The sequence below is a fragment of the Alnus glutinosa genome, chromosome 13, assembly GCF_958979055.1.
Source record: "Alnus glutinosa chromosome 13, dhAlnGlut1.1, whole genome shotgun sequence".
In the NCBI taxonomy this organism is placed as follows: Eukaryota; Viridiplantae; Streptophyta; class Magnoliopsida; order Fagales; family Betulaceae; genus Alnus; species Alnus glutinosa.
Genome location: NC_084898.1, coordinates 7,369,647 through 7,395,442, shown reverse-complemented (window position 1 = coordinate 7,395,442; position 25,796 = coordinate 7,369,647). Strand labels below are relative to the sequence as shown.

General features: G+C 38.1%; 1 protein-coding gene across 1 annotated transcript; it reads right to left on the bottom strand.

Moving 5' to 3' along the window:
• Positions 1-5,525: 5,525 nt before the first annotated feature.
• LOC133854437 (hydroxyproline O-galactosyltransferase HPGT1-like) lies at positions 5,526-12,319 on the bottom strand. The gene is made up of 12 exons (XM_062290643.1): positions 11,993-12,319; positions 11,813-11,876; positions 11,263-11,312; positions 10,992-11,185; positions 9,476-9,539; positions 9,324-9,396; positions 8,697-8,820; positions 8,174-8,261; positions 8,027-8,077; positions 7,364-7,435; positions 7,166-7,275; positions 5,526-6,175 (listed from the first exon to the last, which is right to left on the bottom strand). Exons 1-12 carry the CDS (start codon positions 12,103-12,105, stop codon positions 6,153-6,155), a joined length of 1,026 nt encoding a protein of 341 aa, XP_062146627.1. The 5' UTR covers positions 12,106-12,319; the 3' UTR covers positions 5,526-6,152.
• Positions 12,320-25,796: the final 13,477 nt, after the last annotated feature.

The following is a 25,796-nucleotide window of genomic DNA, read 5'->3' as shown; positions in this document are numbered from 1 at the left end:
TATATAATTTTTATTATTATATTAATTTTTAAAAACTTGGTATATACTTTGATATTATTTTAGTTAAGTGGTTAAAATAAATATGTTATGGATGTGACAGAATTTGAATAATTTCAAAATAATTGTTGAGATTTTAAGAAATTTAGTTACTAAAATATACTATAAATTCTAGGAGATGTTGATCCTTTATAATATATATATATATATATATATATATATATATATATATATATATATATATATTAATTTCAAATATTATTTTTTAATTAAATAGTAGGGTTAAATACATTTTTACCTTTTGAGTTCTAACAACTTTATCTTTTTTCTTCGGTTTCACTTTCAATCACAGGAGATACCTCGCTTATGGGCATATACTGAAATAGTACACCTTTGTCCATTTGTCATCAAAAAAATTAATGGATTTCCACGTCAAACCAATCAAAACTTGTCATATGTCATACACATCATTAAAAAATAATAATAACAAAATTAAAAAATAAAAATAAAAATAAAAATAAATATTACAAAATAATTAAAATAACTAAAAAATAAGAGGTGACTCATCTAGGCCAATGAGGGTGGCCAGCCACCCCTAGGGCCGATCTGGGGGTGGCTGAAACCACCCCTATAGTCGGTTTGGGGCTGGCCAAACCCCAACTTGCCCCATGTTATACACGTCATTAAAAAAAAATAACAAAATATAAAAAACAAGAAAAAAAAATATATTACAAAATAATTAAATTAACTAAAAGTAAAATAAAGGTGGCTCATCTGGGCCAATAGGGGTGCCCAGCCACCCCTAGGGCCGATCTGGGGGTGGCTGAAACCACCCCTACAGCCGGTCTGGGACTGGTCAAACCCCAACTTCTTTTCTTTTCTTTTTAGCTGTTTGGGAGTGGTCGAACCAGTGATTTTGGCTATGGGGGTGGCTCGACCACCTTAAGATGCCAAACTCCAATTTCTTTCTTTTTGGCCTTTTGGAGGTGGCCAAACTACCCCAGGCTGGACGTAAGGGATGGCCACGCCACCCCTTTATATATATATATATAGTTTTTTTAATTATTTTTAAATTTTTTATTCATTATTTTTTTTAATGAGGTATATGACACATGAAAAGTTTTAATTGATTTGATGTGGAAATTTATTAGTTTTTTTTACAACAGATAAACGGAAGTACTATTCTGTATATGGCCATAAGCGATGTACCATCTGTGATCAAAAGTGAAACCAAAGGAAAAAAAAAAAAATAAATAAATAAATAAAGTTGTTAAAATTCTGAGGGCAAAAATATATTTAACCCTAAATAGTAATACATTGACATATCGGTATTTTGAAGTGATAAATGCTAATGCGACAAACTCATAAGGATTTAATTTGGGAAAAATCTATATAGTTCGAATACTCTAAAACTTTTTAAGGATTCTAATCCAACCCCTTATGGTGCGTTTGGGTATTGAATTTTGAGAATTAGAATTGAATTCTAATTCTATTTACAAATATCGAGGTAAAAAATTGTGTTTGGATGTTGAATTTTGAGATTGAAAAATATTATATTTTAATGGTAAAAAATGATTGAAAGTTTAAAAAGTTGTGTATAATGATTGGTATTTTGAAAAGTTGTGTAAAATAATAATTTATTATATATTGATTATTTAATTAAAAAATAAATAAATAATTTTTTTTTAAAAAAAAATAAAAATAAAATTAAAAAAAAAAATGATGAAGGGGTGGCTGCCGGTTGGCAGCCACCCCCAGTGGCGGGGGAGGCCGCGCGGCCACCCCTGCCCGGGTCGGGGGTGGCCGCGCGGCCACCCCCAGGTTGGCAGCCACCCCTTGTGTTTTTAATTAAGTTTTTTTTATTTTTATTTTATTTAAATTTGTATTATTTTATTATTTATATGTGGGACCCACGCGCTTTTTGGGAGACAGTTTGTCCTGTGCGTGGGGCCCAGCCAGTACTCAAATTATCAGCTTAAAATTCAAACAAAATTCGGGTCAAATTCGGGTATTCGGGCGGGTTTTAGGAAAAATCCGAGTGGAATATTTATTCCACTCGGTTGCCAAACACATCATTATACTTGGGGGCCGGGCCAGCGATTTAAAAATAAAAATTATAAAAAAAAATATTAATTATTTAATTATAAATATTAATTAAAATTTTAAAATCTAAAAGGGACGAGAGGAGGCAAGTGATCTCTATTTCTTTCTATTATGGTTTGGTCTGTTCAGGCTTTTGAGTATGGGATTTGATTCTTGTACAACACCAATACAACAACCGTACAACAACCCCTCACATGAGGGTGGACCCTAGTATGTGAGACCCACCCTCATGTGAGGGATTGTTGTATAATTGTTGTATTGGTGTTGTAAATCTAACATTTTCCTTTGAGTATTTGGTCTAAATTTTCTTTTCCTACTTATTGGATTTTTTTTGGATCATCATCTCTCAACAACAGTTTACAAAACAAAATTTCACAAAAAATTATCCTGATGCCACGTCACGCCTTTTAATTGATTAACTGATAATGATATCTAAAGCTATTTCCTCGTAGAAAAGAACACACTAAGCTTAGATACTAGGGGTGTAAATCCGGTTCCGGTTCCCGGTTATTGGCCAAAACCGGGAACCGGAACCAGGGTCCCGGTTATTGGATTTTCAATAACCGGGCCCGGGTCCGGGTACCCCGGGTAACCGGGATCCCGGTTACCCGGGGTGTACCCGGTTTTCCGGGTAAACCGGGTACCTAAACCGGGTTAAAAAATATATATATTTTGGGCCTGTTTTTAATATTTTGTTCTTCATGTCCAAAACCCATTACAAAGAATGAAAGAAAAGAAGAACTGAAGAAGAAATGAATGGTGAATGCAGTGTGAATCCACCCAATTCCAAAACAACCGAAACAGGTATACTACTAAAATAGGAAACACAACCGGGTACACAACCAACACCAAAACAGGGGAAATCGTTTCAACAGAAAAATGGAGGGCTTCTAACAACAATTCAGCCAAGAATCATCAACAAACCAAATCACAGTACATGGCCGAACAAGAACACAATTTATCAACTAAAAATCAACAATAATCCAAACACTCATTCAATAAACCAAATCACGGGTTCGCCAGAATTGCCACTAGAACCGCCGGAAAATTGCACCTCTGGTGACCCATGGAGGATCGGCCTCCTTTGGTTTCACGGCTCGCCAGACCTCTCCATGCCTCGCTGAATTTCGGTTCTAGCCACCGCCTATAGAGGATCGGGTCCCCTAGGTTCCGGGTCCGACTCCATCTGCGACTCCCTCTCCCGATCTCTGACTCTCCCTCTCTCCCGATCTCCTCAGTCTCTCGATCTCTCTCTCTCTTCAATCTCTCTGATCTCTCTCTCGATCTCATCTTTCACTCTCGGTCTCTCTACTCTCTCTGTGTATCTGGACTCGGCGAGAAGAACAAAAGAAGAGGAAAGAAGAATAAGAAAAGGAGGAGGAAGAACTGGAAATAAAGAGGAAAAGGAGAAGGAAGAGATGAGTTCAGTAAGCAGGCTAGCAGATAAGCGGCGGACAGTGGGTGATCTAAAAGCGTGAAAAAATGAAGAATAGACTGTGAGTGTATGATTTTAGATTTAGGGTTAACCGGTTAAAGCTTAAAACGACACACATAAAAGCATAAAACGGTAAAAGGGAAGGGGTTTTTTTTTTTTTTTTTTTTTTTTTTTTTGTTTGTTAATAATTTACACCCGGTCCCGGGTTCCCGGTTTAACCGGGAATTTTGAAAACACGAAACCGGGACCGGGACCGGGTACCCCGGGTACCCAGTTTTTAAAAACCGGGTACCTATCCGGTTACCGGTTTTCCGATTTTCCGGGCCTAGTTAGTGCCCGGATCCGGTTCCGGTCCGGTTATAACCGGCCCAGATTTACACCCCTAATAGATACGATGACCTATCGGGCTGTTCCGGCATGTCTCTGATACTTGATTTAGGGTGCATTTGGGATTGCGATTTCGTAGACAATAAGTGTGATTTTAAACCAAATCGCAGAACATAGATCGTTTGGGAACTGCGTTTTTAAAAATTGCGATTTGAAAATGCAGAAAATCTGCTTTTTCAAATCGCAGATCAGATGGTGCTTTTTTGAAAACGCAAAATTTTAAAAGTAAATTTACGATTTTAAAGGCTAAACTGCGATTTTGCCAAACGCTTAACTGCGTTTGTAAAAATTACTTTTTTCAAATCGGACATTTTAAAATCGTTATTTTAAATCGTACTTTTTGAAATCGCAAACCTAAACAGACCCTTAGTCTTTTTTTCTTGTTACCAAAACGACTAGCTAGAGATTGAGTGCTTTCTTATATATCTTGTATTTACGAAGGATTGATTCTTGCCACGTGGACCTTGGGGGTCTAGAGTTCTTCTCTTTAGCTGTGCCAAACATTCCATCTTCTAGCTATTCATCATTTCCCGATGTCTCGGTAGTCAATCCGTTGACTTTTTGTCTCTAATAATAAATGTCAGCAGCCTTCTCGATAGGAGATGTGATTAGACATTTATAACCCTATTTGCAACCTCTGAGAAGCGTGGTGCGTCATTTATGATCATTGCTGCCACCTCGGTAGAGTGGTAAGTTATAAATATGAGTCACTACAAACGTTTCTACCTAGATAACCGGCTTTGTTTATGAAAATATATTGAACATGGAAGATACTGATTGATCACCACATTCCCGACAACCCATGCGGCCTCCACTCGGGTCGGAGATCACCTGGTTTGAGCTTGGAACTCATTAACGAAGATAGTTTTAAACCCGGCTAAGGTGGAGACGAATCCAGATCTCCAACAACTTGTTTTTCTTTTTTCTTTCTTCTTTTTACTCAATTTTCTCAGTAATTATACAAATCTAGAGAAAATGACAACCTAATTACAATATCACTTATCTCTACAAAATTGCATTACTTAAAAAATTAAAAAAAAATAAATAAAAAATCCTATAGCCACCATTCTACCAAGCACGCTCATGGGGTTATGTTTGGCTTCCTTCCCAAAAAATGGTGAAGGATGAAAACAATAAATAAAATATATCTTGCTTAATTTCTCACAAAATAATCTTTCTTTACCAAAAAAAAAAAAACATATAGTTTTCTTTTCTGTATTTTACTTTTCAAATTTCTTTCCATGAGAGGAAAATTATACAGGACAGTTCAGTTCTCATATTATAGCTCATTAATATTTTAAGATAAAGTGAAAATGTATAATTACAATTTTGTTGAATTATTTATTTATTTGACTAATTATATTCTTTAATATTTTTAATCAATTTTTTTCTTCCAACTCTATCTTTTAATCTTGAGCCAAAATCCTAGCTCCGTTATATGTTAGGTTTGTGAATATTTTCTCACTTTGCCTTTCAATTTATTTATTTATTATTATTATTATTATTATTATTATTTATCAAAACAAAACATTATCAATCAACTCGAACAGAAAACACTCTTAAAAACACAAATAATTTTCACCTTTATATCAAATCATAAGACTTTATCAAACCAAACACAAAAAGCACATCCTAAAATGCATTAACAAACAGAGCTATCCACAGCACAGCAGGAATACAATAGCAAGAAACCTGGACATGAACATGGAATATTTATATGAAGATTGAATGCATGATCCCAGTGGAAACATGCAGTCATACTCATGCATGTGCATATATACGGTACCTTTTTTCTTTTTCCCCCCTCAAGTTCCAATTGTCCTGATATATATTAAATCCTCAGCTTGAGTGCAAAATTTCTTGACTTTTGACAAAAATACTCTGAAAATCTTCAAAATGCGAAAAATAACTTGAAAAAAATGAGGTGGAAAATAGAGTTGATTACAAGGCATCATGCATAGGATCGAACAAAATCTTTCAAAGCCTTTGAGGATGAGAACTATGTGTGGCCTCTTGAAAAATACTGATTAGGAGGTTAGGATCTGTACTCACAAAATCTCTCAAATCAAGAAATCCATGCTTCGAGACAGCCGGAATAAACTTTTGGTAGAAAAAAAATCCTTATCACTTCATGAATTCACGTCAAAAGCACATCTGGTGTGATGAGAATGGTCTTCCCTTGCTATATGTACCAATGGTTTCGCTAACTCATTGTTGGAGACAACTCAAGTCACACAGCTGCACAAATAGCCCCTGAGACATGCAGGAAAAATTATATAAACAAAGATGTCATTATAAATAACCCTGTCCCTTTTGAGAGTAACAATATTTGGAAGTCAGAACCATAATTTCATAGAAAGTAAAAGCCCCCGATCCAGAACAAAGTCGAGTGAAAGCTCAACTATTTAAGAGTTTGCCTTTCCACACTGTATTATAATTTCTTCAATCTTCATTATGTACATGTGAATGTGATGCATGTTTTAAGTTTTAGACCATTTAGGGATTTGCATTTCCACCTTCGACAATAGGTTGCAATGGAGTAGAACAAGACACCATGTATCTTACTGTAAATAGAAACTAACTAGACATTGCATCTAAAAAGCTTTCCTTCAGCAAGACACAAAAGAAAAAAAAAAAAAAAAGATATTGTAAGATGCTATTCTGTAACATGCAAGAACATATCAGGTATTCAAGTCTAAATAGAAACAAACTAGACATTGCATCTAAAAAGCTTCCCTTCAGCAAAATTGTTGTATCACACCGGAACATTTGTAGCATCTGAAGGAGATGGGTGGGATTAGTGTTCAATTTTCCCCACAAACCCAAAATTTTTCCTTCATGCCAAAACTTTGGAGAAAGTCATATTGCCACGTAGCTGGTATAAACTAAACAAATTCTTATTACCAGAAATATGTGTATGAAAAATGAAACTTTTCTGATTTTTCAATAAAAAAGGAGAAGTCCTTTAAGCAAGAACCACCAGATGAGAAACGATTCGTAGCATAAAACTAAACCCCTTTCACCATGCACACTCAGCACACATACAAATCACTTCCAATGCCACACCCTTTGTTGCTCAGTTGCTCTCAATTGTTTCCCTTTCTTCAGTGCAAAAATCATACAGTGTTTCCCTTTTTATACTTATAAAATCGTGTGGCTGTATATGTGTGGGGTCACTCTGTGCATGCATAAATAAGTCTGTCTCTCTGTGTGTGTGTGTCTGAGAGAGAGAGAGAGTGAGACCTGACGACCAGGAGCAGCAAAACTTCCCTTCATTAATGTGCTTCACATCAAGCCCAATAAACCATGATCCAGTGCTAACATCATCATGAGCATACATACGAAGAATAGATCTGGAGAAAACCAAAGAATGATGCAGCTCAATTCTGCCAAGTGCGTCTATATATTAATTAATCTTACTAAAAAAGAGAAAGAAAATACCTGTTTATTGACATGAACTGAGCCAGTGCTTTTGAAATGACATATAACTCCCCTGAAGCATGTTGAAAGTATCTGCCCCATACAAGAAACAATTCTTTTGGGTCAATTGAAAAGGCAGGCACCGAAACATGGGATATTTAGAGCGACAAGCTGCACTTCCTGCGTGAATGCACACATACTAGGTGCTTGTGCATTACTTAGTTTTTTAAAACCAAGCATCAAGCATCTACAGATTACTTTTTTTTTTACAAATTGATTTGTAGGAATAACAGTACAACTTTGCAACAAAATGCAGCATTCAGTTCATTACTTCATTAATAAATCATTCTCAAGGGGAGGGCAAATTTTCTCCTTTTTTTTCTTTTTAAATTTGTTCTGCACTTATGCACCTTATAGAACAGTAAGAAAAGTTTTAGATACCAACCCGTGCTTACCCTCCACTCATCTTAACTCCACACAAAGTTTGAGAGGAAATTGCAGCAAGAGGCTTGTTTTGTAATAAAGAAGAAAAGTATTTTGAATATGCAGCCCCAAACAGATATCATAAAAGACTTAAATATGTCTAGTTAAATGAAGTATACAATTGAGCTAGTCACTTTCTGGAAATTATAATATCAAGCTTTACAGTCAAAAGGAAAAAAAACCAAAGGATGCAATACTCACGATTTTTTGTCGCCGAATTTCCACCAGTCTGGTTCATACCATTTGTGGGTCCTACATTATTCAGACAGTATATGGAAGAAAAGATAAACTTAAAACTATAATCATATAACATTTCTGCCATCAAATAAACATTTTAATTGAACTCACGGCTCAGAAAAAACTTCGCCTGATTTCATACACCCAATATAAAGGCGAGGCTCATTCAGATGTGTAGTTAGCATTGCTCCCAGGGCATCTGTATAACAAATGATAAGCCAAAAGGATCAGCATAGACTCCTTCAATTATCTGTTTAGGCATAGAGACTTCAAGTTCTCTTAAACGAAGAAGGCAGCTAACTATTGCTTATTACTTCTTTTTCTAACTCATCTTAATTTTTAGCTTCACACTGTTAACATTTATATTGGTAGTGTTCAAATATTAGCTATTATGTGAAATGATGAAAGATATTAACAGCTTCCTGTTGTGAATCTTTACCGGAAAATGCAGGAAAATGTCAAGGAGGGAGGAGGAAGATGAAAAACTGGGGATCCCGATAATTTTTCATGCGAATATTCTCCCACAGCCTTACAAGGTTCTCTCTCTTGCAAACCAGAAAAATTTCATGCAGGTCTGACACAGTGCTAGAGGGAGACACTACTTAGTCGATTGCCAGAAAGATTAAGGACATACCAATGTTAACATACACATCATCATTGGCCTTAGCATAAAAGTCAGCATCCCAATTCTCTACTGCATGAATAAAAAATGATTTCATCTTTCTTGGACGCTCCTCAGGTGCTTCCACTTGACCATCCTGTAGGGCAGATAGACAAAAGAAATGACATACTAATATTGATTCCTAGTTTGAATTCCTATGAACAAACTGGCTACCAACCAACTTCACTATTAACAAGTGATATATGAACTAATTACATAGAATGAGTTCAAATTTTGACCTGGTATCATGGTAGAAGAATAAGAAATGCACAAATTCGAATACAGTGAGCTCACTTAGAAATTGGTACAAGTCAATAATCAACTAATAAAAAATAATAATCTGTTGGATACAAAAAAAAATAAAATAAAATCAAAGAGCACAAATACACACTTATAAGATAACAGGCCCCAATAACTGGTGTAGGATGTTGGCTGCAGATAAATCTAGATTCAACTCTCTTAGAAAAGCTTAAAAATTTTAAAACTACGTTTCAGATCTGTTGAACTCTCAAACTTTTAGATCTCTGCATGGGAAAATCATATAAACTCTAAAACCAACTAAATATTGTTAAGATAAATTCAGCAAACACTTTAACGTACAAGAATGATGAAATCGTTGGTCTGCCTATTTTCGTTGTCAATTTGTTTGTCCAGACTGTCTCCACGATTTGCACTGCAAGATATATAAACTTGACTAAACTAAGAACCTTAGACAATTCTTTCAAAAATTGTTGAATTGTAAAAACAGAGACCTTCTTCCTATTACAAATCGCATAATGATGCCCTTTTCATCAGCCAACTTTTCCAGAGCTGCACCTGCATATATTGTACTTTCCCAGTTAAGTACCATCCAAGTAAAAAATTCTGAAATTAGCAGTAGCAAGAACTCATAGAAGTGATGGATTTTGAAAAGGAGAGTCAAAGAAACAGAGTATATCGATATATCCATTATAAAATCCTCATATTCCAAGTGAACCAGAAGAAGTTATTCATCTAAAAAGAACCAGCAGAAATTTATTTTTAGGCCTCAAGAAGATTTGTGGCTCGCCACTTATGTATCATGCGACTAAGATCATCCATAGCAAGCTTGAAACAGGAAAAACATCACAATAGGGTAGTCAAATCCAAGCTAAACCAATTATGGTAAAATATCTTGTAACAGAGCCCCAACAACCTTGTCAGCCAAAATAAAATAAAAAATAGTGGATTACAAGAAGCCCAAAAGGCACCATCTTGTCAGCCAATATAGTTTTTTACATTTCGTGGTTATACATGCCAAAATAGTTACGTGTATAACTGAGTATAGTCCCTTTGTGCAAAAGATTAATTTTGTGCATAGATTTTTAATAAAATTTCTGTTCACACTCATTGGTGGAAAACTGGAGTATCCTCAAACTTCAGGAACTAATTATAATTTATCTTGTAACTTCTGCTCCACCAGTCATGCAGATTTAATTCAAACATAAGAAATTAATGTTATTTCATCACCTACTTTTCCACCAACTTCAACCACCCCCCAAGTTGGTCTGTCTCATCATATTCAAATCCATTTAGTTCACTAGTCCATTATTCCAGCTGCGATTGCCATTGGCTTCTGTTTCACATAACCGAATTGTCAAAATAATTCTTCCACTAACAACTTGTTGGAGGAGGTATTCTATGCCTTCAGATTGTCTTTCCTACTCAGTATTAATTCATTTAGAATCTACTATTGGCCCATCCAACCGCATGTTTTATCTACTTACATTATTCAGAGGATCGCATATCACTTTTTTGATAGGTGGATCACATATCACATTTTAGGTCTTCAAAACCTTCCCTTCAAAAGTGTTTGGCAGTTCGCAGTTCAAGCCCCCCCTTTTCTTTTTGCTTTCTTTTAGGTTAGATGGTGTTCAGCGGTAGTCTAGAATCACCAAATAACCTCTCAACTTTAGGCGTGACTAATGTTTTATTCAACTACTTCTTCTTAATTGAAGACACAACTAAGATCATAAATAATAACCCTAGGGTATCTTAGCCATACTTAACTAGTAGTAGATATAAATATCGCATTTGACTTTAGAAAACACTACCACAAGCTTATCCCAAACCCCAAATTTTCATGTAACGTTCGACAGTCATTACTGCCCTTATTCCCTGTAGAGTTCTTTGGTTTAGCTCTCAACTCAAAATGGCATGCCTAAAAATTTTGAATTTAAGCAATTGAATATGTCATTATTTACATCGCTCATACTAAAGGAGGGAAAGAAGAAACTAAAGAACAGTTACCAGTTGGCATCCATGCCTTGCGAATAGCATCTCTATTTTTTTCTCGGCCAAACGTTGTAATAATTCCTATGACAGCTAAAAGATTTTTCTTAGATCGAGTCCCATCAATTTTTGACAACTGCTTTGGAACAAAACCCTCCTGTCTTGCTGCAGCCAGGTCCATCTCAAGGTCTGACAACTTCTTTTGTTGTTCCCTAGAAAATAAAAAGAATGGTAACATAACTTGAGATCATAGTTTGTTGAATTTGCTGGATAGCTAGAATCAAATTACCTGCAGGTTATAAGTTTTAGTGTATAGTCAACAGATATGGCAGAATGACCCTGAAAATGCATGACAAATTGCCTCCTTAATATTTCTCATGGATACAACAACTAAAAAAACCTTACAAACAGAAGAAACGCAGTGAAGCATTATGAGAAACAACATTTGTGCCAAGAAAAGTGACTTGGCAAACCAAAACAACCGGTTATACTCCTACCTGCGGTCCATCAACTAAAATATTGCATCTTCAAAAACCACACCAGGCAATGCTGGACTGTGCATAAGGCCGCGAGGGATCCGATCATTCGATATTGTCAATTATTCGAGTATTGTGTCCTATTAGAACCGAATTACTCCATTGTGTTTTACAAATAATTTTTTTTCTCATAAGCTAGCAGTGCAAGAAGGTATTAAATAATGCCCATACACTCACCAATTAAGCAATTGAGAAACTATTCCTACCAAATAAATTCTACTTTCTTAACCAGAAATTTATCTATAATACATAACAATTAACAAAACTAAATTTGAAACAAAGAATGAAAGTAAAATTAATTACCTGCCCATCTCGTTTATCAAGCTCTCGAATCAAATACGCTCTGTTCTGCGCATCCTGCCATAGCCTATTCAAAAACACGTTCTCATCAATCACTCGTTGAACAAAAATTTACCAAAATAAAACTGCGAATAAGCAAAATTTACACCAAACAAAAAAAAAAAGAAAGAAGAAGAACCAAACCGGCCAGCGACGTAAACCGTGGCCATGGTGGCAAACATAGCGAGCAAGAGAACCGAAACCCGAGACCCGAAACTCGAACCGGACGGCCGGTTCGGCGGTGCTCGGGTATGCATTTCCTCGCCCGGTATTTTCGTCAACAGAGAGTCCGAGAGAGAGAGAGAGAGAGAGAGAGAGAGAGACTCAGCGAATTCTCATCGACTTTGATTGTGATTGGATTGTTTTTTGAACGTTCGATCGCTCGATGAGATGTCCGTTGAATTTGAATCTGAAAGCAAAGTATTGACTTGCGATTTTTGAAGAAGAATGCTGTGGATTTTATTTTTTACTTTTTTGTTTTAGTTCCCACCTCTTCTGCTTGGTCGTAAACCAAGGAGACGTTCTAACAGAAGGCCGTTTGGGATTTGAAAATTTAAAAAAAAAAAAAAAAAAAAAAAAAAAAAAAAAAAAAAATGTTGTTTCTATTATTTTTGTGTTTAGATAAAAATGATATAAAAGTGTAGTCTCATGTATAAATTACTAGCAATGACATAATAATACAATTGTATTTAAATCTATTAGTTATTGATGAGAAATGTTTGATTGCTGTCAAGAGAATGTATGATAAAGGGAGAATATTAAAGACAATGCAGTTAGGAGTGTACAAGCGAATGGTTATTAACTGTTAATAACTACAAGCGATTATCGATTTTAGGTAGGCTTGGCAATTTTGACACGACCCACAAATCCGACACGAATACGACACGAATATATAGGGTTTGGGTTTAGGTTATAACCCGTTTATGACTCGTCAACCCGTTAATGATCCGTTTATGACCCATCAACCCGTTTATAATATATTTATGACGCGATAATTACACATTTTTTACCAAATTAGTTAAATGGGTTGACACGCTAACCCGATGGGTTGACACGCCAACTAAATGGGTTGACACGGCAACTCGAATTGCCAAGCCTAATTTTAGGACTAGGCCAAAGTGATTAATAACCGCTAACCAATTTATAATATATAAGTTGGTGGTTGTTTTTGGAAAGTATTTAATATCGAATTCACTGAGTTCTACTGTCCAATTTACTAGCCTTACTGACGTATCGAGTTTGTAAAGTGTTCTTCTCGATAGATGCTCTGTGAGAACCCATATGGTATGGGCCTTGAAGTACGGTCACAGCCTTCTGGCTGAAATTACAATGGTGAATGCTAGCTTCTCAATTCGGGTGTATCTCTCATCAGCTCCTCAAAGAGCTCTATTAGTGAAATAGACCAGTTTTTGTACTCCGTTTTCTTCCCAGCTCAGAGCTGAAGTTGAATCTACTAACATGTCGATCCGAGGTAACAGGAAGCTACCCTTTGGGCATGCATTATTTATATCGGTAAAATTCATGCACATTCTCCACTTGCCGCTAGATTTCTTCACTACTGCCATATTTGCCAACCATTCTGGATAGTGCACTTCTCGGATAAAATCTGCTTGGAGTAGCTTCTCTACTTCGTCAGCAGCAGCCTAGTTGCATTATGGGGTGAAACTTCTCTGTTTTTTGTTTTATTGGTTTTGCTTTTTGATCTACATTGAGCTAGTGCACAATTACAGATGGATCAATACCGGGCATGTCCTCATGAGTCCAGGCGAACATGTCTGAGTTAATTATGAGAAAACTCTCAAGTTCTTCTCTGATAAGTCTGGGCAATTACGACCCAATCTTCACACTCCTTCCTGGTTCCTCTAATGGGATTTCTATTAGCTCTTCTGTTGGTTTCCTCTGGTTGAGAGTTGCTTCATCTCAGAGATCTATCTCGACCGACAAGGTTTCTTTGTTGCTAGTGTTGGGGTTTATACCATAAATCACATTGTACTATTGACATATAAGTTTATGATGAATAAAGTTGTTATTCACTGATCTATTTTTTTATCATAAAGCATATGATATTTTACATGCTTAATATTGATCTATGTAAATTTTGCATGTGAAAGACCCTTGAATTACATTGAATATAGTATATGGTGCGAGTAAAGAGTTATCACACAAAATCTTAGTCCATAACTCTTATAGTATTAAACTATGGATAATTCACAATCGGTAATAGAATTGGGCATTCCATTTGTGAAGAATGTTATACATCGAATCTTTGTGATTTATCTTGATTATGCGAAGTTGAAGGCTTCGGGTTGATGTGTAGGTGTTATGCACTGAACGGACCTTGGGAGTTATTTTTTCATGAAAATATAGTCAAAAGAAAAACTTATACTCACAATATTACTTAGGGTAAAGTACTTATGATATTGATTATAAATTCCGAGAGGATTATGTAGTCAAATGTGAAGTACAAATCACTTTGATGCATTTATAGGTGAAATCAAATTGATGGTCAACATACTCGATGCGTTGGGTTATTGCAATTAACATTGTGAGAACACTTTTCTCAATAAGGAATCCAAACCCTTTTTAAAAGGATAAGAAATTTTTCTTTGGGATTGATTTTATGGATTAGATTATCCTAAGTCTCTAACCAAAGCATTTTGGTATGAGATACTGAAATGCAAAGTACATGTGATAAGTTCTACTACAAAAGATTTCATGGAGGAATCAAAAATCAAAACTAATACGCATGGGAAAATCCTATGCGTATCTGTGAAGAAAATTAAGAATATAGAGATTATATTGTTCTCGATATAGAAGATGATGAAGAAGAGCAGCAAAAGAAAGTGAAAGACCTCGACGCATAGGATTTTCCCACTCCCAGCCCCTAGGAAGGATAAACGCAGAAAAAAGAGTAACGGATAGAAAAATCACCAAAAATACCGACGTTCAAAGAAGAAGAATGAAAAGGACACATCTTTAAAATCTTGGGATTTTAATTTATAATATAATAATAAAACATAATATTTTAAGATGATGTGGCGAAAAGGCTTTCATGGCACTTGTTGGGGAAAAATATTGACCTTCTCGGATGTAGGGCCCAACCCGAGAAGTAGGCCCACTCTGATCCACCCGACCAGGCCCAAATATTAAAGGGGCATGATCCACCCGGGCCCGTTAAGGCCTCTTGAGCCCAATATGTCAAAACTGGCCCGTATAGGCGACCCAAATGCTAGTTGATATCCACATCTGCGTATATCTCAGCAATACCCGGAATCTAAGGGACACGACGCACGTTATGAAACATGATGGTGCCTCCGAGGTAAGCGGAACCCGAAGTATCCGTTCATCCGGGGCCACGTCTCCTCCAACCGCCTCATACACGAACTGAAAGGCTAAGTCATTAGGGGGTAACTCGGGACTACTCGGTTCAAATCAAAATAACTTTTTTAAATACAAAATGATAACTCCATTTATATGCCAACCTCTTGTCCCTGGCGGCAAAATTTAAAGTTTCAGTCCAAAATACAATCAAAAAATAAAATATTTTTTATACATTTGGACTGCCGGGCGAGTCGACTTCATCACAATCTTCAACTTCCACGACTTCTTCATTTCCGGGAGTGCAGTCCGAGATAGAAGGCCCGGATGTCAAATCATCACGGTATGGGTTGGGAGCATCCTCGGTCCAATCAGTCACGTCCGGAAAGAACTCCACGCCCAAGGTTTGAAGTTCATTAGTAGCATTCTCTGGCATCTCAATGAGGTCGGGAGTTACAGTCTCCGGATCGACTTCGAAAATTTCCGGATGAAGGAGCATAGTTCTCAAGCTCTCGAAACCCCAGTTTGAACCCCGACCCCAACTAAGGCCTCGGAGCCAAGGAACCAAATCGAGCTGCTTCTTCAAGCGCTTAGACTTGGACTTGTAATGGTGAATCTTCTTCCGGAGCTTCTTGCACTGAGCACGAGCTTCCTTTTGCTTCTCCGCAAAGGCTATCTTCTCGGATGACAGCAAGTCCCTCTCCGTCTCCAGTTCGGCCACCCGGGCAGTCAGAGCGGCCTTGTGTTCGTTAGCCTCCGTAAGGTTAGTTAGCACCCGGTCGAGGGTCTTCTCATTTTCAGCGGCCTGGACACGAGCCTCCTCTGTGTGCTTCCGGGTTAGAACCAGATCTTTGTCCCGAGCCTCAATTTTTCTATCTCGAAGTTGAATGTCGTTTTTTAAGGTCTCGATCCGGGACTCCAAATCTTCTGTCCTAGACACGTCGAATTCCAGCTCCTGAATCTGGGACTGCATCTCGGTAACCTGGGTCGCCAAAGAGGGTTGATTCGTGGAAGCTTGCCGGTGGATCCGCCACAGGGCAACTGTCCTTATTATACTCTAAAAAAAAAAAAAAAAAAAAAATGAGTAAGAAATAGAAGATAATGGGTTTGAGAAGTTAGGCGGGCAACTTACCTGAAGTTGCGTGTAAAGTACAGCCTCTGCGAGTTCTTCCTGGGACCCAATCCCTAGCACCTTCAAAAACCCTTCCAGGAGTACCTCCTTCAAAGCCTCCAAGGGACAATGTCACGCCCCCGTTTAGGAAAATAAGGGAAACACGAACTAAAAGATAAATAAATAAGTAAATAAAGACAGAGAGTTACAAAACACAAGTAGTATTACTATTTATGCCAACTAAGATAGCAGTATCAAAATTTTACACTGGGGCTCGAAGTTATTTACAGCTCAAAAAGTGAAGTGGTAAAACAAAAGCTAGCAATCTACATTGCTAAAAAAACCACCACATAAGTTAAAAGACTGAAATGAGTACAGTTTCCATCAACAAAATATGACTGTACTATCATGATCTATCAGCTCTACAGTCTATGTCCACGACGGAGTCCCCAGGTACCAAACTGCTACTATTTACAAGAATCTACATCCTCTACTGGTCCACTGTACAATAAGTCCAAGTTGCCCATGGATGGGGCCAGATCTGGGGGTCACTGACCACCAAAAGTCCTACAGGCACTCCTCCCCTCAAAACTATGATGTACACCTTCATCTGAAAATGGTTATAAGGGAAAGGGGTGAGTTCGACAACTCAGTAAGGAAATATCAACACCAGGAAAATAAAACATGCTATAAAATCATTAATTATGCATAATGACAAAAATATCAAAATGAGCAATTAAGACAGAATTTATAAGTATAAATAACAGGACTTAAAAATAGATGAACAAGAAACATGAATAATGGCACGAATAATCAAATCAATTCTTTTTATTTTCTCTTTTATCCTTTAACTGTGGTTTAACCCTTTATAGACTCTAAACCGCTGTTACCCGTGAGCGGAGCACGTTGGCTTTTGTCACACAGACCTATGGACTCAGCCTGTCGTCACAGGGGAGAGTCGGTTCCGAGTTGGGGATCTTCCCTAGGTGAAGGCCAACCTCGGCTGGTAGCACACACCAACACATGGTATGCTTGCCATGCTACCCTATGGGTACCAATCCTAGCTATAATAGTGCCTCAGGGTTAAACGGTTACTGCACATGAACATTTTCTGTAATACTGTGGGCTCTGCTTTAACTGTATACTTATTTCAAAACTGTAAGAGCCGTTTTCATAACTGTAGTCATGTGCAGAATTAATTTTAAAATCTCTTTTCTTTCATTCACTGGATTCATGAATAGAATCATATACTTTGGAATTCTCTGTAATCATATATTTCAAATGCTCTTTATCATTTCTCTGAGTATGCATAATTCATAATTTTTGAAATGCTCATATTCATGACTGTAAACATGCTTAATCCATACTTTGAAATGCTCTTGATCATAACTTTAATTATGCATAAATCATAACTTTAAAATGCTCTTAATCATATCTATAATTATGCATAAATCTTATCTTTAAAAATGCTCTTACTAATAACTGTAATTTATGCACAAAATTCTTTGAATAATAACATATGAGCAATAAAAGCTTCGCATTAAAAATCACATGATCAACGCTATGTAAAATTCCCCAACACTTTTTCAACAGATTTATAGTAAAATCTTGTTGGGGGTTTTTCGGTGTTGTATCCCCTTACCTTGATAGCCCTTTTTGTCAGAGTTGCTTTTACCTAAATAAAATGCAAAGGTAAATTTTATTTAGAGGATATTCTGAAATTAGTAAGCCGTTATAACAGTTAATAATAAACCTTAAAATCTAAATTAGAGCTAATTCTTACATTATTATTATATTCATACCTTTTCTAAAAAATAAAATTATTCTATCTAATTAACCAAAAATAATCCCATAATAAGTAAATAAAAAAAAACAAACCTAGAGATAAATTAACTAATAAGACTTAAATATCAAAACCCTACAATTTCAACCCCAACTCACGGGTCTACCTAAAAACACAACATCTACCGGGTAGACTAATACTAACCTAAATAACCCACTAAAAACCAAAATCTACAAGGCATAGAACCACCAAAACCACCGGGAAAACCAAAAACTCAAACCGGTTAGCACAACAAACCAAAAACCCAAAGACAACATCACGGAACCGGCCAAAATGATAACTCAAAATAGGACACACACACACGGCCAGATTCCTTCACCATAGCTCAGTGGCCGAATAGCTCAAGGAACCACAAAACCAAAACATCCATTCAGTTGAAATACTACACACACAGATCTGCCAAAAACATCAACATCTCAACACACTCGGCCAGCCCTTCAAACGAATCCACTGCCCTCTCCAACCAACCGGCCGAAACCCACAGCCAACCTCCTTCCAACCAACCGAACCCACAAAGCCAACCCAAAAAAAAATAGACAGAGAAGAGTCTTCGCAGGTTATACCCATCTGAAAAAAAAAATTCTGTTCAAAACCCATTCAGCCTACCCAACGAATCTTGCTCTAAATTCTTCTCAAAACTCAACTAAAAATTGATAAAGACTAAGATTTTCACTTACCCAAGGAGAAAATTGGCTTCCAAAGGTATGGGTACCGGCAAAGTCGCCGGAAAAAAAGGCACCAGGAGACGTCGCCGGCGCGGGACCGTGGCCTGCCGGTCCGGCGGCGTCGTCCGCCCAGTCCGGTGGCCCACCCACCGGCTGGGTCCTCTTCCTTCCTCCCCTCCCTCTCACGGTCACACACACACAACTCTCCCTCATCTCCACTCTCGTCTCCCTCTCAAACTGTGCAAGGAGAAAAAATGAAGAAACACAAGCAGAGAAGAAGAAGAAAAGAGGAAGGAAAAGAAAAAAAAATAAAATCTTGAGGATATAGGGTCTGGTACACGCACGGCATGAAAAGGAATAAAAAGAAAATTGAAAAAGAAATGAATAAATAGTAATGAATATATGCCAAAATTATTAAAGAGCTAATGAACAAATAGAGTGCACTAATTCTTAAGAGAAAATACCTGCAGATTTCCTCTGAGAAGAGCTTCTTAACTGAACTAAAGTATGATGTGCAGAAATAAAATAACTCAGCTCTTATAACTGTGACCGGTAGAAAATTGATTGGTGAAGAAGAAACTACTTACGTGAAAGATACGCAGTTCAACATGTCCATAAGAAGATGAAGCTTCAAACTTGCCACGTAACCCTCAATTCAGCCAGAAATTTAATATTTTTTTTTCCAGTTATTACTACTGATTCGATTTTATCACTTATCTATTCTTTTTTTTTTTTTTTTTTTTTTTGCAACTAATTATCAAATCTTAAAATATTTTAACAATTATTATTATTATTAGGGTGTTATAGACAGACCATTAAGTCTTCCCTTAAGGAGTCTATCAACGTTCCTAGTCGAGAGACGCTGGTTTCCCCAAGTCTTTTCATCCCGGGCGAAACAACCGCTTCGGTCGGATTTGATCCTTCTTGAATCGGCTTTAATAAATTAGTTGTCTCGGTTTCTATATGATCCAGGGTCCTCAAGGCACATCCAGGACTTAGCGAAGCTTCTGGCTCTACTAGCAATCGGTCCTCTAATATCAAACCCGCACCAGTCTCCGAAAGAGCCTCGGTCTCGACAGCAGGTGAACAGTCAACAGGCTCCCCAGTAAATGGCACGGCTAGAGTATCGGAGTCTGGAAGAGAAGGCTTTGCAGGGATCTCCATTGTCACCGGCGCTGTTGGCAAAACAAAGCGCGGGCGACCAAAAAGAAGCTCGGCTTCAGTGGCCCGAGTAAGCGCGTACTCCCGGGTATCCGAGGCAAAGCGGGTCCTCTTTGTTGACCCTTGCACTTTCTCCTTTCCTTTACGTTTGGCTGCATTTTGAACCGAAGGAACCTCCTCCGGCTCTTCAAGTTTGTCGTCGATTTCAATCACAACGGGGATGGGAGCATTGTCGGCGCTGTCCAGGCGATCCACGGACGAAGCATTGGGGACCCCATCCCCGGATGCTTCCCCCAAATCCTTCGCAAGTGTAGCGAATTCTAGTGGGGCAGCCGGGGCAGAAGTAGTTGGAAGCTTTTTTTCTGAACTTCCGGTTGACTTGCTATGGGGAACGGTTTCACGGACGGAAACGGTGGGGGTACGGTCATCCGCTCCCGGAATAATGGTCGGCTTCGCGACCTTCGATTTGGGAGCGTCTGTTTTCGGCTTAGAGCTTCTCTTTGGCTCGGGGCAAGCCACAGCTCAGGGAATAGGAGCAGCCTCGCTTCCGGATTTCCGCACCATTGTTTTTCCCTTCTGGTCGTACCAAACTTTGCCGGTGGGAATCTCATATTTGAGAACTTTCCGCATGTTCTCATCGGTAACGATATTGTCATAATCGATCTTCAAGACGTTGGTTGGCGTTTGGGAGAAGGTCAACATTGTGGCGACTCTCCTCCTCCCCGTTGCATTCAGGGCCGGAGGTTCCCTAAGATCAATTTGGATTGGTCTCCACTCCCGGGACATCCTTTGGTTCTCCGCCAGGGGTGTAGCCAACTCCCATTCACCCGAGACCCTAAAGAATTCAGATCTCCACCCCCGGTTGTTTGAGTAACTCGGGGAAAGAAAAATGAAGATCGGGTTCTCCCGGATGGTGAACTCAACAACCCCTTCCCTTTTATAGTTGACTCTGTATATATTGAAGAATTTCGGAATCGTCATCCGGGCTTCCAGCACTGTACGCCATAAAATGAAAGACGTGAAGAGGTATCTCCACGCATTTGGTGCGATCTGACTCGGGGAAACCCCGAGGTATAACACCATCTCCCGAGCTACGTCAGGAAACGGAAGTCGTAACCCGGCTGTAAGCATCTTCTCGTAAATAACTATGTCACCTCTTTGGATCTCCAGGGTGACTGGGTTCTGGAAGTGGAGAAGTACTGGCGGAAGAATATCATAGTTGTTACGGAGGCGGAACTCGTCCCTAACATGAATCCTCGAAGCCCCTCGACGATCAAGTGGCACAAGAGGCCGGAGGACGTTCCCTCCCTGAGCCAGATTGTCACCCAGTTCGGGCATCACCTCATCGTCGGACAGGGCGTCTTCTTCTTCAGGCTCCGGAACGTCGACTATTTCGAATTCCTCCGCGTTAGACATTTGATAAGAGAAAATGAGGAAATGATGTGTTATATGATACTGGAGGGAGTTGAGAGAGGATGGGAAGTCTAAAGAAAATTCGATGTGGAAATGGGCGGAGTGTGGAATGAGTATTTATACAAGTAAGTGACCCGGGTTGGCCGGTTTCCAATGACCGGTAGTCGAAAGGTCTCATTCAAATTTTCTACCTCAAAACCGGCAGCCGAAGAGCCCCCGGTTGTACGCCTGACAGCTGCAACGCGCCTCAAAAGATGAACCAACGTCCAATCACATTTAAGGCACGGCCGGCGTATGTCAACAAATCCTGTAGCTTGCGGATTTCGATGAGAGGAAGATTCAGAATTTAAAATTAGAAAAGCACGGGATTCCATAAAAAGTGCGGGAATTTCGAAAATGGCGCTCAGAGGTTCTCGGTTGAAGCGACAGATAAAATTAAAATACCCAGTTACACCACCGATTCAGGTATAAAGCCAGTCTATTGTTCTCGGTAGTATACCTCCGGCATAGTCTCAAAATAAAATGCGATTTAATTACAGTTGATTATACATAAATTCTCTCAAGCACAAAATTTGTGTAAGAGAATTGGGGGGTAACTGTTGGGGAAAAATATTGACCTTCTCGGATGTAGGGCCCAACCCGAGAAGTAGGCCCACTCTGATCCACCCGACCAGGCCCAAATATTAAAGGGGCATGATCCACCCGGGCCCGTTAAGGCCTCTTGAGCCCAAGATGTCACAACTGGCCCGTATAGGCGACCCAAATGCTAGTTGATATCCACATCTCCGTATATCTCAGCAATACCCGGAATCTAAGGGACACGACGCATGTTATGAAACATGATGGTGCCTCCGAGGTAAGCGGAACCCGAAGTATCCGTTCATCCGGGGCCACGTCTCCTCCAACCGCCTCATACACGAACTGAAAGGCTAATTGAATTGCTCCTCAACCTCTATAAATACTAGAACCACTTCAGATGTTAAGGTACATGCTAATCAGTCTTTTAGCATTATTCTGCGCATTTATTCTCAGAACCATACACTTACTTAAGCATTGGAGCGGGGTTGTCGGAACCCCCCGACGCAGTTTTATTTTGCAGGATCGTTTACATAGTTCATCCCAGCTTACCCCTGATCGACACGTCACCGACCGGAAACTGTCTCAACAGCACTAATAGAAGTAAAAAAATTGGATGGAAAACTCACAGAGAGATCTCTCTCAAATCCGTGAAAACTTAAGGAGTAAAAGTTGATTTTTAAAAAGTGAAAGAGTAATTTCAAATTGCGCGTTGACTCAAGAATTTATGAGACATTTACCCTTATTTTAAAATAGCATTGTTCTTCATAAAGTTCGTTATTGGCTTTAACCTTTAAGGATTTTATTTTCCACTACACAAACATGTTTTTTGCAAACCAATTCCCAACAGTTGGGAGCCCTCAAGGTCGTGTTGTAACATTTTTGAGGTACCAGTTGATCTTCTTTGATTTCTCTAACTCCATTATCTATTGGGAACTTCAATTTTAAATGATGGGTAGAAGTTATCGCCCTCAACTTGTTCAAAATTGGTCTCTCGATTATAGTGTTGTAAGCGGATGGACGATCTACTATCAGAAAATTGGTCATAATTGTAGCCTGTCTCGGTGAGGTCCTAGCAGTTACGTGGAGCGTAACGACACACATCGGTTGGACTCTCTCTCACGAGATATTGACTAAAGGAATTTGAATAAGTTTCATCATGTCTTGGCTGATTTTCATTTGTTGAAGCATTAGCCAATACAATATATCGGCCCAATTTCCATTGTCCACCAAGATCCGATGTACATCGTAATTAGCCACTGTCAGCTTTATAACGAGGCCATCATCATGTGGTAATGATACACCTGTTTCGTCTTCTTCAGAGAATGTCAAAACAACTGACTATTTCCTTGAGATTTTAGTGGGTTTTTCCAAGTCGAAGACTTCATTTCAGGATCCCATTTGGCGTACATGGGCTTTTCTTGTTGACACAGATTCTCCCACTCCAGCGAATCCACTAGATATTGTATGGATCTTGACGATGAGTTCCTGATTTCTTTGGAGATTTGGCGTCGAGGTAGGTTGTCTCTCTCTGTTCATGTTGGTGACCATCATTGTTTCTCGAAGGATAGCAATCCTGTGGAGGATTTTGTTCCTGTCGAGGTCTTTGTTGCTATTGGTCGGCAAGGAACCAGATCAGTTTCTCATTCTTGATAATCTTCTCGATTTCGAAACACAGGGCAACACATTTTTCCGTATCGTGGCCATGATCATTGTGGAATTCACAATATCTATTTTGGGACCTCCTGTTGGTAGGAGTAATCATTTTTGGTGGCCAGATTAACTCTAGATCTTCTCGGATTTCCATGAAAATCTCAACCATAATAGCATTCAACCAATTGTAAGAGCATTCCTAGCAGCTTCCCTTCCCTTCCTCTTCATTTTTCCTAAATGTAAGGAATAAAACTACTTTTTGCTTCCCTATCAAAAAACACCCCACAGCAGCTTCCCTTCATTTTTCCCTAAATCATTAAAATATTATTTTGTTATTTTTACTTTAATTAAAAGTAAGAAAAGAAAGAGATAAAGTAAGAGAGAGATTATATTTTAGAATAAACAATTGATTGGGATGTGAACAGTGCTTCCCAATGCATTGGGAAGCACTGTTCACTTCCTAAGGAACAGATAATTGTAGGGAAGCTGCTGTTGGATGGTTTTTTTTACTTTCTTAAAATTTTCCCTAAAATTTAGGGAACAGATCCCTTGTAGGGAAGCTGCTAGTAATGCTCTAAGTCGGTTCCCACTGAGGTGCAACCATTCTTAGATGAGTTATTGCATCTATCTTCTTAGCAATTTTATTCGAGGCTTTTCTCCCCTCCTCTCGAAATTCCTTCCGTTTTTTCTCGAGATCCTACTTGGATTCCATCAAAGCTTATATAGTTTCTTTGGTGTTGATGGGTTCTTCTATTTTATCCATTAACTCTGAAAGCGAGCGAGAGTTCTACAAGCTAGCTCACCCATTAGTGGTCCTCCAGCTAGGACCCCATTCATGAGGGAAGCAAATACTAAATCATGCTTAGGGTCATCAACAGTCAATTTTTCATTATTGAACCGTGTGACATAATGCTTTGGAATGGTACTCTTTGACATCATGCTTACAATGACGGATTTATATATGGAAATGTAGTCAGTTCTAATAGATGGAGCCAATTTCTAGTCTTAGGCTGCACTTAATGATCAGATAAAGAGTGACATACAAAAAATAAGAATCAGAGTTCGTCGGGGATGGTCCGGCCGGGATAACTCTGGCACTCAAGTTAGTCTCTTTGCCAAGGAGAATAATCTCACAATAATAAGTGTTTGAGAGTGTATGCGAATAGAGAAAATCGTCCCCCTTTACCTGGCCTCCTTCTCCCTTTATAGGGATGGTTTTGGTGTGCCTCTCTCTTTCCCACAATATCAAGAGGTTAATGATTTGCTGGAGTCTTTCTCTCAAAATTTGGTGGATCGTGATGTGTAACAAACCATTCAAATAAGAGAAATGCTACACTTTGTAAGAATTTTTTTCAAAATTTGGTTCCTAAATAATGTGTTACAATCTTATGAGATGATGACACATTTCTCGAAATAATAAATCACATGAGATTGTGACACATCATTTTGGAACCAAATTTTGAAGAAAAAAAAAATTTAGGCTTCATTTGGTTCGCGGAATGGCCATTCCATTAGAAAATGAATAGTTATTTCTGGGAATAGAAGGTGGTGGAATGGAATGACTATTCATATTATTTTATTTGGTAATAACTCACATATTTTAATCGGAATTCAAAATAAATTACTAAAAAAACCCTACATTATATATATATATATATAAAAAAAAACTAAAAAAAAAAATTGAAATAAAATGGTAAGTAGCCGAACCGGAGGTCACCCCCGACGAGAACTTGGAGTGGCCTGTGCCACCCTCAATTGCTCCGGGGGTGGTCGCACCCTCCCCCCAGGCATTCTAGGGGTGGTGCGACCACCCCTGGCCCTCCACAGTGGCTAACCGACCACCAATGGATGGTCGGCCAACCACTTTGGGGTTTAATTTTTTTTTTTGAAAAAAAAAAACAAAAGATTTGAAAGAAAATAAAAAATGAGTTTTTTTTTTAAAAAAAATGTAGTCTTTACCGTCAAGGAATATGTATTCCTATTCGTAAGGGAATAACTATTTCATAAAATAAACTTCTACCAAACTAAAGAATAATTATTCCTATAGAATAGCCATTCTTTTCCATATGCTTAACATTAACATTAATACTTTTATTTCAATTTTCAACTAACAGAGTCTAAGAGAAGTTTATATATATATATATATATATATATATATATATATATATATATATATTTAATAAATATAAAAAATAAAAAATCTACATA

Excerpts from the sequence above, each read along its gene's own strand:
- LOC133854437 (XM_062290643.1), bottom strand. The coding sequence starts at position 12,105 with ATGCATACCCGAGCACCGCCGAACCGGCCGTCCGGTTCGAGTTTCGGG. Across the intron at positions 11,313-11,812 it reads TTGATAAACGAGATGGGCAG|GGTCATTCTGCCATATCTGT; the intron begins GTAATTAATTTT and ends ATGCATTTTCAG. Across the intron at positions 7,436-8,026 it reads AAATTCGGCGACAAAAAATC|ATACTTTCAACATGCTTCAG; the intron begins GTGAGTATTGCA and ends TGTATGGGGCAG.